The following is an 11,539-nucleotide window of genomic DNA, read 5'->3' as shown; positions in this document are numbered from 1 at the left end:
TTCACTAACTTAATATAAAGAATGCTTTTCTCCATGACACTCTTGATGATGTTGTATACATGCATCAGCCTCTTGGGTTCAGAGATTCCTCATTTCCTCATCATGTCTGCCGTTTGAAGAAATCATTATATGGTTTGAAGCAGGCTCCTTAAGTTTGGAACAAACGCTTTACGGATTTTGTGTCCACACTTGGTTTTTCCCATACTATTTTAGATCACTCATTGTTTGTATTTCGTCAAGGTGAGCACATGGAATACTTGTTATTGTATGTTGATGATATAATATTGACAACATCATCTGACTTTCTCCGCCGATTCGTCATCTCTAACTTGAGTGCAAAATTTTCTATGAAAGATTTGGGTCCCTTGCATTATTTTGGGGAATTTCAGTAAACCCTCATGCAAATGGTATGTTCCTCTCTCAACGAAAGTATGCGTATGAGATTATAAACCTTGTAGGTATGTCATCTTGTAAGCCGTCAATTACGCCGGTTGATACCACACCGAAACTTGGGGCTTCAGTCTCTTCTCCTGTGTCAAATTCTTCTTTGTATCGCAGCCTAGATGGTGCTCTACAATATTTGACGTTTTCTCGTCCTGATATCACGTATGCGGTGCAACAGGTTTGTCTCTTTATGCATGATCCCCGAGAGGTACACATGGAGGCTCTAAAGAGAATTATTCGGTATAATCAAGGAACTCTTAATTTTAACCTTCATTTGTCTCCATCCTCTGTTACATCCCTCTTCGCTTACACTGATGCTGACTGGGGTGGGTGCCCGGACACACGTCGTTCAACATTTGGATACTATGTTTTCTTAGGAGATAATTTAATCTCTGGGTTGGCTAAGCGTCAAACCACTTTGTTCCGTTCTAGTGTCGAGGCTGAGTACCCGGCGGTTGCGAATGTGGTTTCAGAAACCTTTTGGCTACGAAATTTACTCCTAGAACTTCTTTGTACGGTTCCCACCGCTACTTTTATTTTATTGTGACAATATGACTACGATCTACCTCTCTAGTAATCACGTTCAACACGAACAGATCAAGTACATTGAGATGGACATTCATTTTATTCGTGAGAAGGTCTCTCGTGGCCAGGTTCGAGTTCTTCATTTCTCATCTCACTTTCAACTTGCGGATATCTTCACGAACGGGCTTCCGAGAGTTTTTTTTTGAAAAATTTCGATTAAATCTCAACATACATTGTCCACCTACTTTGATTGAGGAGTGTAATTAATGTAATATATTTAATATAATTGAGATTCATAAATTAGTGTATCTCTATATAACAAATATAATCAATTAAATATATTTAGATTGTTAAATTAGTGAATTTTAATATGATAATCTTATTTATATATATATATATATATATATATATATATATATATTATATTATATTATATTATATTATTGGAAGGAGAATATGAATGTATTGTATTTTTTTATATATTTTAATATAAATTAGCATAATAATCACTCGGTGATTAAAGATTAATTTTAAATAAGTATAGTTAAGAATCGTTTAAAGTTAAACACAAGTCAAAAAAATCTTGGTTAAAATTTGAATTCTTTTTAGATTTTATTTACAACCCAACTCATTATGTTGAATAATAATATCATAGGTGTGGGCAGCCTTAATTAGTGATTTTGAGAAAAAAGATGGGACACCAAATATACCATGCACCCTTAACCAATTACATTATTACATACCTACATCAATCATCTTGATTATTGACATATTTGTATTTTCCTCGACAATTGTTAACCACTAATTTTACTTGGTTCCAATTAAAAGTATATATCAAACAAATTAAGCAAATAGTTGGAGAAGACATTCTCATGATACGATGTTATATGATTTCAGTGAATCGAAAGACTTAATAATCACACATGTACATTTCCAAATTACACAACAATTCAAGATATTATTTAATTTGTTTTCAAAAGGAAAATTTGGTTTTTAGTAAGATACATTTTTAAACAATAAATGCACTAGTAAATATTTTTAAAATATTTTATGACGAGACAATTTATGATCTTAGTGTTTTTAGTTATTTTTTCAGTTAAAATTTTTTAAATAAACATTCAAATAAATCTCGCTATTTTAAAGAGAAATAATTGAGAGAATGAATTTGAATGAGAGAATGATTGATGAAATGACATTGCGTTAATCTGATTCGCTGAAAAATGAAATAAATTTTTTTTTCACACTTTTCTCTCACTTTTATATTTTTCCAATAAATGAGGTGATGCCACATATTCTCTCCCCAAATTTTTTTCTCTTTGTCACTACTCATTTTAAATGTCTCAATTATAATGACTTAAAAATATTATCATTAATCTTTAGTAAAAACCAAATTTTCTTAAAAAAGACCTATTTGATAATTTTTAAACAATTTATTGTCGAAAATATATTTACTTTTTCTCTCTCTACCGTTAATGATAAACTAATTTTAAATAATTAAATACAGGATATTTTTAATATTTCGATACATAAGAAAATGATTAGATAAATGAAATTGATGATTGAGTTTTGGGTATATATTTTGATTTTAATTTTAATATGCATCTAATTTTAATTTTAATTTAATGTATTTAATTTTAACTTTGATATAATTTATTTTATTTTAGTTTATAATATTTATGTAAATCGTTTAATTTAGTATGTTTAATTTTAATTATATATATTATATTTATAACATAAAGTAAAGATAAAATAAGTATGTTGTTTTAATATTTATATAATGTATTTTATTTTAGTATATAATATTTAAAATTTATTTTAATTGTTTAATTAATTATATTATTAATTTTATTTATATATATTTCAAATTTATAAAATGAAGTAATTAATGTATGTAAAAGAGAAATATGTAATCAAATATATAATCAGTGAGTATTAAATAGCGAAATACTAGATTAATATTGGGGGGAAAAGTGGGGGTATATTAAGAGAGTGAATTGAAAAAATAGGAATTACTCACCTGAACAAAGTTATATATAAACAACCTACTAATTAGTAATTATCTAAATAATCCAAAATGGAATATGAAAAACCAATAAAAATATATTTAGTATTTCATATATTTGTAAATGTTATAAAGAATAAAAGAAATAAATTTTAATTTTTAATTAATTATTTACATAATTTAATTTAATGAGTGAATAGTAATGAAATATGATTAATATTACTTTAAATTTAATCAAATAAAATAAGAAAAATCTTACAAATTGAATAACATAACAAAAATTAATAAAGAAGCGCGCATTCGCAAGTAAACGGATCGACTAACGCCCGTTATCCAGATCGATAACGGAACGCCAAAAGCTCATGAAACATTGTTGTTTCTATTGAAGAAATATCTAATCTAAACACACGATAAAAGAAGATATAAAGATATAGTGGTAAGAATAATAAAGAACGTAAGATATAACGAGGTTCGGCCAATAATGCCTACATCTCGGGGAGTTGTCCATTCTATTGATTTTCCATGAAATAAAGGTCCAAGTAACCCTAGGTTACAATGTCTCTATTTATAGGAGTACATTAAAAGTTAAAACACTAAACTACTACTCCTAAGCCAATTACAATATATAAACTTTAATAAAATATGAGCCCAAAACCCAACAGTTTCATGCGCCACCTTCTTCTTCAACGCGATCACCGGAGAACATAACATCAAATCCACTTTGGATTTCTCAAAAGTGGAACTTCCTCCACAGTCAACGTTTCCGGCTAATACAAAGGTCAGAATGATCAACCTACCACGATGATTATTTCACTTATCCAAATAGGGATGATTCATCCCTATTCCGCCAAATTGAGGAAGAACAACATAGTTACCATAAATGAATTTTGGCTGATTCAATCCATTCGAAGCCCACAACCGGCCTTAAAATGCTATAAATAACCCCTAAATCAATCCAAGCCAAGAGATCAACTCTTCAATTTCAAATAAAAAAATTACATAAATCCACCATTAAAGTTCCAAGCTAAAGATCAAGGAGTGTTCTCAAATCCTTGGTAAAGTTTCAATCACCCTCTAATTCATATTTACAATTTGAAATTGAAATTTTTATATTTAAAATTAAATAAACTTTTATTCTTGTTGTTTATGGTGTTTTATGGTTGAAAATTCATCAATAGATCATTTATGAACTTTCTGAATGGGTTAGAAACAATCAATCAACATAAAATAGAATAACCTAAATTTCAATTTTAAAAATCAAACAAACGTATTTGCTCTTCTTGGGCTAATTCTCTTGAATCAGAGTTCAATCCCAACATGATTGTAATCATGTTGGAAAAAATCAAAATTTTCAAAATAATCAAAAATTTTATGTTCTTTATTTGGTCAAAACGAACAGCCAATGTTCTTGTTTTGGTACCAATAAAAAACGAACAGTCAGTGTTCTTGTTTTGGTACCAATCAAGTATATGAAATATAAGGAAACTATTGGATAACTCATTTCTCCTTAAAACAACTTTAATATAAAAAATCGAAATTTTGATCACAAAATGTTTTGAATGATTTGATTTTCATCCAAGTTGATTGATACCTTATGACGATCAACATGTTCATGTGAGCTTTGTGAAGCTACCCAAATTCTTGAATCAAAGAATCCAAGCATAAAACAAAGTTTTCAAAACCTACACTTTTGTGTTCTTGAGGACCGTTGCTTGTTAGCCTAGGACCAAGTGGTATAACCAAGGATCCTCGATCGATAAAAATTATTCCCGGTCATAAGGCCTATTTTGTTCCCCTTTTCAAAACCCAAAATTATTTTTATAATTTTGGACCCTAAAACCCCTTTTGTGAAAAAATCCCAAAAATTAGAAAATTATTTCAAAATATTTTTGGGATATTTTTATAAAAAAATATTTTTACTAGGCCTTGTTTGGTATTTATTTCTAAACTCTAACACCCTGAAAAATGACTGATGTTCTTCAGTTATAATCCTTCATAATTATTATCAGCAACAAGTACCAACATTTAAATATTATTATTTTCAATATTTTAAATAACGTTAAAACCTAGAAGCATCACAAGGACCGGAAGAATAACTCGTTAAAACTCAAACGTTATACAACCGATTTTCAAAAAGTCAACTTCATAAGTAGATACCGTTTTTAAAACGAGTATTAAGGATGAAACGTGGAAGTCTTTTCACGAGTATCACCAAACTATGAACCAAAAGAAACTCTAACCAATACGTTAGTACACGTGTCCCAAATTTTATTGATTTTCAAAAATCAATTTGCAACTTTGTTCAAAACAAATAATCTTTTAAATTAATTATGTTTAATTAATTTAAATTGAAGAATTTCTAAAAAATCAAACTGTGATTTGATTAACGAAAATCCCCGGATTATTTAAAATTTAACCTGAAATTATATTTTTTAATTAGTTTCAAAAAGCTATCAGAAATAATTAAAAATCATTTAAATAAATGTTTTATTTTAAAAGAAAATTCTTGACACACAAATCGATGTTGAAATTATCAAACCTTGAGTTTTTCCGCAAAACCGTACAAATTATTTTTCCGGGGTTTAAGCTTTCTGGCAACTTTGGTGGCGATTAAATTTTTAACTTGAAAATGTAAACTTGGCTTTTAAAATGTTTGTATCATGTTTTCAATTTAATAGGCATGTCTTGAAACTTACAACACCTAAAAAGACGCATAAGTTTTACCATATTTAAAACCTTTATGTGTAAAGGGTACACCAACCTCTTTTTACTTGCAAAGAAGTACACGATCGTGATCGGTACTTCTACACTTATGTGCAAAGATTGTCAATGAATAATGACAACTTGTAACAAATCGAATGATGTTGCAAGAGGAAAAACTAGAATGCACAGGATCGACCCCACCCTTTGGCGATGAGCCGTCCAATGGGACGTAGGCATTGTGGAGGTGGGGAGAAATCCTCAATTGAGTCGATCCTACCTGGTTTATAGAGGAAGTTTTACCCCCTCCACTATTGTGAATGATACTATCTTATGAGTCCCCTTAGAACAAAAAACTTGGTTACTATAACCAAGTCGGTTGTTTGTCGTGCCCAGACAACCAAGACCTCGTCACTACAACCCCTTATTTGACTACTATATATGTATTATGTGTATGCATGTATAGTCAAAGTGATCATCTCAAACATGTTCCTTCTTTTCAAAACAAACGCATTTTTGTAAATGTTTTGAATTCTCAATCACAAACGATGTCCATGCTAAAGGATGTCGCGCTGGTTCCATGGAATTATAATTTTCACGCAAATGAGTAGAAATATCGATCTTATGGTCTCATTCCAATCATGAGATTCATATACTTCGAAGAAAACTCCACTATCATGATGAAAATGTAACGAAGGTGGAACCCTGTAAAATAGACTTACTTCATGGAGAAAGGTCTATGTGCTCAACCATAGAGGAGTTCTAAGCTACACTTATGACGGACAACAAGAATGTCATATATTTAAAGCCATTTGAAGAATCAATGTCCTTAAGGAAACTATTACAAGAGGAATATGAATACTCTAAGGTAACATCTAATACTATCATCGCAAGTACATACATCGACTTCCAAACTTGGACGAAGATGGAAATAAGGAATGGAGAAATTCATTTAACTCTATGATCATCCATGATAACAATGACGATCTTACTAGTTCACCTCTTCCTAATACTAAGAATTGGTACACCTTCCTCAAGAATCCTGGAGTAAGCATACCATATGCGAAGGGTAAATAAAGACCCCTCAAGAGTTATTCTAGTAGAAACGCTGATGAGTTTGAATAACTCATACTTATCTTCCACCATGAGGAAAAGGGGTTCACCCTTAATTCTCTACATCTGGCTGCTTGACAAACTCAAACGTTTGCCGCCAGTACTTTTTAATAGTATCATGTCCCCTTCCCTTCAGTATCGAAGAATAAAGGAAGCTTTGCATGTGCCTTTTATACAAAGAAATGACAAAATCAGGAAAATATTTCCATAGTACCACCCATCAAGAAAATTACATTCATAATGGACGACAAGTATATGATTATACTTCTAGTCTTTGATTGAGTTATCTGTTATACACCCATAGCCTCTTCAAGCAATTCAGCTACAACTATATTGAGGCTGCCTTCGATGTAAGTAGAGCAATCGATCACATGACCTATGTCGGATACTTGGAAAAATGGAAGGACACCTTCCAAATGAATATCCTATAAAATCGAAGGAAATACCTGAATGTCATTCTCCAAGAATATGAGCAGGTCCTGAAAAACGAAGAAGAAGAATTTTTAGTGTGGAAACAGGATATGCACCTAAATCCTGTGACTTCCGTCAACACTTTTTCCTTTTAGACTATCTCTGTAAAATATCAACAAGAGAGCTTTGTCTGTAATAAACTAAGTGAGTAAGTTTATATAACAAACTCAATATTTTCTTATCAAATCATAAAGGAGATTCTCACTATTTCGGATTCATTTATATGCATATGCATTGCATTTGTACATTATTACAATGGTAAAGTCCCACCTCTTTCTCTTTGCAACAGTCCACAACTACGACAAGCCGACACGGCTTCTAAAAAGAGAGACCCAAAAACAAGACATTTTATACGTCACCAGATGGCTGAAGAACCTTAGTACTTGAAATGGTCTCCGTGACCAAATTCAGGGAAATGAAGGCATCTTTGAAAAATATAATGGAACAATTTCGTCGATGACAACTTCTTTAGCTAATCACAAAATCTTGTATACATCCCAAAATATACCTTCTTCTTTCGATTTCCTAAATAGGCAATCTCAGTTATGTTCACCCTCATTAACCCGTCTTACTAGTCAATAAGCTCAAGAGGAAGTCTCTCTCTACGAAGACTCTAAAGAGGATATCGACCAAACCACACGGGTACAACATGAGGAGGTAATCAATGCCCTAGGATCGCAGAGAAAAAAAATTCTAGTGGTTGATAAACCACTGCTAACGGAATATGAACGTTAGTTGGCTTAGGTTCAAGCCGTGCAGGCGTAAATGAAAGCCCATTTAAACAAGATAGCTAAGGAAAAAAGCACTAAGGAACATTATAGTTAAACAAGCAGTTTTTCCTTTAGACATCAAGCTTCCAACTCTATCCTAATACATCGAAAAAGGTGACATGTTAGTCTTTTTCTAAATGTACACTTCCGCAATGACCTCTTTGCGTCTATGCTAGTATCACCAAAAAAAGATAGTCTGTTTATAGAGCATAGAGGAACTAATTGCAACGTTCATAGAACACTTCTATATGTAATCAACCTCGAACGACCAGAAAAATGGTTGAAGAACATCAAAAAGGGAGAAAATGTGAAGTTCTTGGTGTTAATCGAAATATGGAAATTCGTCGCTGAGGAAATTGATTCCCTCTCAAACGAATATCGTCAGATCGATATAATCTTGGAGAGCGTGAATGGACAATATTATGTTGGATTCGTCGTCAAAACCTTCTAAAATATGAATAAATTGCTGAAAACCATCAATAACCTCGATGATGCTATCGAAAAAGAAATGAGAGAGGGAAAAGTAGTCAAATCTACCCCATGGACAAGTCGTTTCCCTAGAAAGGAAAAGAAAAAAGTACACTAGGTAACCACTGCCTGGTAGGAGAATCGCCTCAAAAGACAAGCCTAAGTAAGCCTCCACAACCTAAGGTAGGTCCAATCACTCCTACCAAAATCACATCTCCAAAGGCACATAGACCTCTTAGAATATTTGACGACCTAGGAATGTCTTTAAGTCAAGTAATGAAGATTCTCCAAGAAAAGAATCTCATCAAACCCCTCTTTCCAAGAACATACAGACCATTCTTGGAAAAATAAGAGAATACTTGGTGTGACTACCACCAACCAAAGGGCCATGCTACCAATAATTGTAGCGCCCTCAAACACCTGGTCTAGGACTTTATTGATCAAAATGTGATCGCCAAGCTAGAAATAGCGAAGAATCCTCTACCGGATCATTAAGTCAACATGCTCATCACCGACAAAACATCCCATGACGTTAACACGTTATTGGATTTGATCCATGAAGATGAACCAGAGATCAACATGATTGATCTATTAAGAATTCTTAATGGTGGATGTAAAATGACTCCCCACATCTACACCCCGATAGACATCGCGACAACACGTGGATGAATGGATTTTCTACCCAGTTTCATGAAAACCACACCAGCCACTGTGATATCCACCTCCCAATTTCCTTTAGGAACTAGAAGGGAAAATGAGCCTAGAGCTCTTAAAATAGGAGACAGTCCCCTAAATCAACTGAAAAGGATAAATGCTAGAATTTTCATCAAGGAAATTCTGATGTACTTATTGAACACATGAAAGCAGACCTCAATGAGTTAAGAAATGCCAATTTCCCTGCCAACACATATCTTAAAGAGATGGTAGGGATCATATCATCTACATTGCAACATAACATGATTGACTTTGAAGATAAGGATCTTCCATTAGCCGGATCAAATCATGATAAAGCCCTCTACATTTTTGAGCAAATGGAAGGGAAGACTATCTTAATAGAAAATGGATTCTCTCTCAAAATATGTCCATGGAGGACCCCTGAAAAGATATGTGTATCCCGAGAAAAGATCATACCATCTGACCTATGTGTTAAAGGTTTCAACAACTATCACCATGAGATAATGGGTTGCCTCAACTGCACTGTCCAAGTTGTCGTCATATCCTTTCAAGTTGACTTTTATGTCATCAACAAGCAGCATTCCTATAACTTGATCTTAGGAAGACCATTGCTTCATCAAGCCAAGGATTTAGCCTCTGTCCTACACCAAAAGCTTAGGTTCATCGCCAACGACAAAATTATCACAATCGACGACACAACTAACACTACAACCGTCATTGGATCTACCCACGTTAACGCCCTTGAGGTTGAACTAAGCGGGTTCGAGATATCTCCAATCCTCTTAAAAGCTAAATACTCATCCAAATACCCTGGCTTTAGTATGTTTAGCATGGGCTTAGGCCAAACCCTAATGACATGTCATCATTACCGCAACCATGTTATAACATGGATCGCCACAGTGTAGGGTACATCCCTATAGGATTCAAAATATCCGCAAGGAAATGATATCCAAATGACATATAGTTCTAGGTTAAGTTCATCGGTCCTAGATTCATGGATACTCAGTCCTAGGTTCAGAGATAATCACTCCTAGGTTCGACCTCTCAGTACTAGATTAAAATCCTCCGTTCTATTGATTTTCCATGAAATAATGGTCCAAGTAACCCTAGGTTATAATGTCTCTATTTATAGGAGTACATTAAAAGTTAAAACACTAAACTACTACTCATAAGCCCAACAAAGGCTTAAAACCAATTACAGTATAAAAACTTTAATAAAATATGAGCATAAAACTCAACAGTTTCATGCGCCACATTCTTCTTCAACGCGATCACCGGAGAACATAATATCAAATCCACTTTGGATTTCTCAAAAGTGGAACTTCCTCCACAGTCAACGTTTCCGGCTAATTCGAAAGTCAGAATGATCAACCTACCACGGTGATTATTTCTCTTATCCAATTAAGGATGATTCATCCCTATTCCGCCAAATTGAGGAAGAACAACATAGTTACCATAAATGGATTTTGGCTGATTCAATCCATTCGAAGCCCACAACCGGCCTTTGATTGCAATAAATAACTCCTAAATCAATCCAATCCAGGAAATCAACTCTTCAATTTCAAATAAAAAATTACAGAAATCCACCATTAAAGTTACAAGCTAAGGATCAAGGAGTGTTCTCAAATCCTTGGTAAAGTTCCAATCACCCTCTAATTCATATTTATAATTTGAAATTTAAATTTTTATATTTAAAATTACATAAACTTTTATGCTTGTTGTTTATGGTGTTTTATGGTTGGAAATTCATCAATAGATCATTTATGAGCTTTCTGAATAGGTTAGAAACAATCAATTAACCTAAAATAGAATAACCTAGTTTTCAATTTTAAAAATCAAACAAACGTATTTTCTCTTCTTGGGCTAATTATCTTGAATCAGAGTTCAATCCCATCATGATTGTAATCATGTTGGGAAAAATCAAAAATTTCAAAATAATCAAAATTTTATGTTCTTTATTTGGTCAAAACGAACAACCAGTCTTCTTGTTTTGGTACCAATCAAGTATATGAGATATAAGGAAGCTATTGTATATCTCATTTCTCCATAAAATAACTTTCATATAAAAAATCGAAAATTTGATCACAAACTGTTTTGAATGATTTGATCTTCATCCAAGTTGATTGATACCTTATGACGATAAACATGTTCATGTGAGCTTTGTGAAGCTACCCAAATTCTTGGAACAAAGAATCCAAGCATAAAACAAAGTTTTCAAAATTTACACTTTTGTGTTCATGAGGACCGTTGCTTGTTAGCCTAGGACCAAGTGGTATAACCAATGATCCTCGATCGATAAAAATGGACCCAAGGGTTAGGACTCCGCTCATAAGGCCTATTTGGTTCCCCTTTTCAAAACCCAAAATTATTT

The 11,539-nt window shown here is 32.8% G+C and overlaps 1 protein-coding gene across 1 annotated transcript; it reads left to right on the top strand.

Moving 5' to 3' along the window:
- Positions 1-460: 460 nt before the first annotated feature.
- LOC124944238 (uncharacterized mitochondrial protein AtMg00810-like) lies at positions 461-991 on the top strand. Its single transcript, XM_047484618.1, has one exon. The coding sequence runs from the start codon at positions 461-463 to the stop codon at positions 989-991; it is 531 nt and encodes a 176-aa protein (XP_047340574.1).
- Positions 992-11,539: the final 10,548 nt, after the last annotated feature.

The sequence above is a fragment of the Impatiens glandulifera genome, chromosome 1 (genome assembly GCF_907164915.1).
Source record: "Impatiens glandulifera chromosome 1, dImpGla2.1, whole genome shotgun sequence".
Lineage (NCBI taxonomy): Eukaryota > Viridiplantae > Streptophyta > Magnoliopsida > Ericales > Balsaminaceae > Impatiens > Impatiens glandulifera.
This window is presented reverse-complemented; position numbering and strand designations above follow the sequence as displayed.

Excerpts from the sequence above, each read along its gene's own strand:
- LOC124944238 (XM_047484618.1), top strand. The coding sequence starts at position 461 with ATGTCATCTTGTAAGCCGTCAATTACGCCGGTTGATACCACACCGAAA.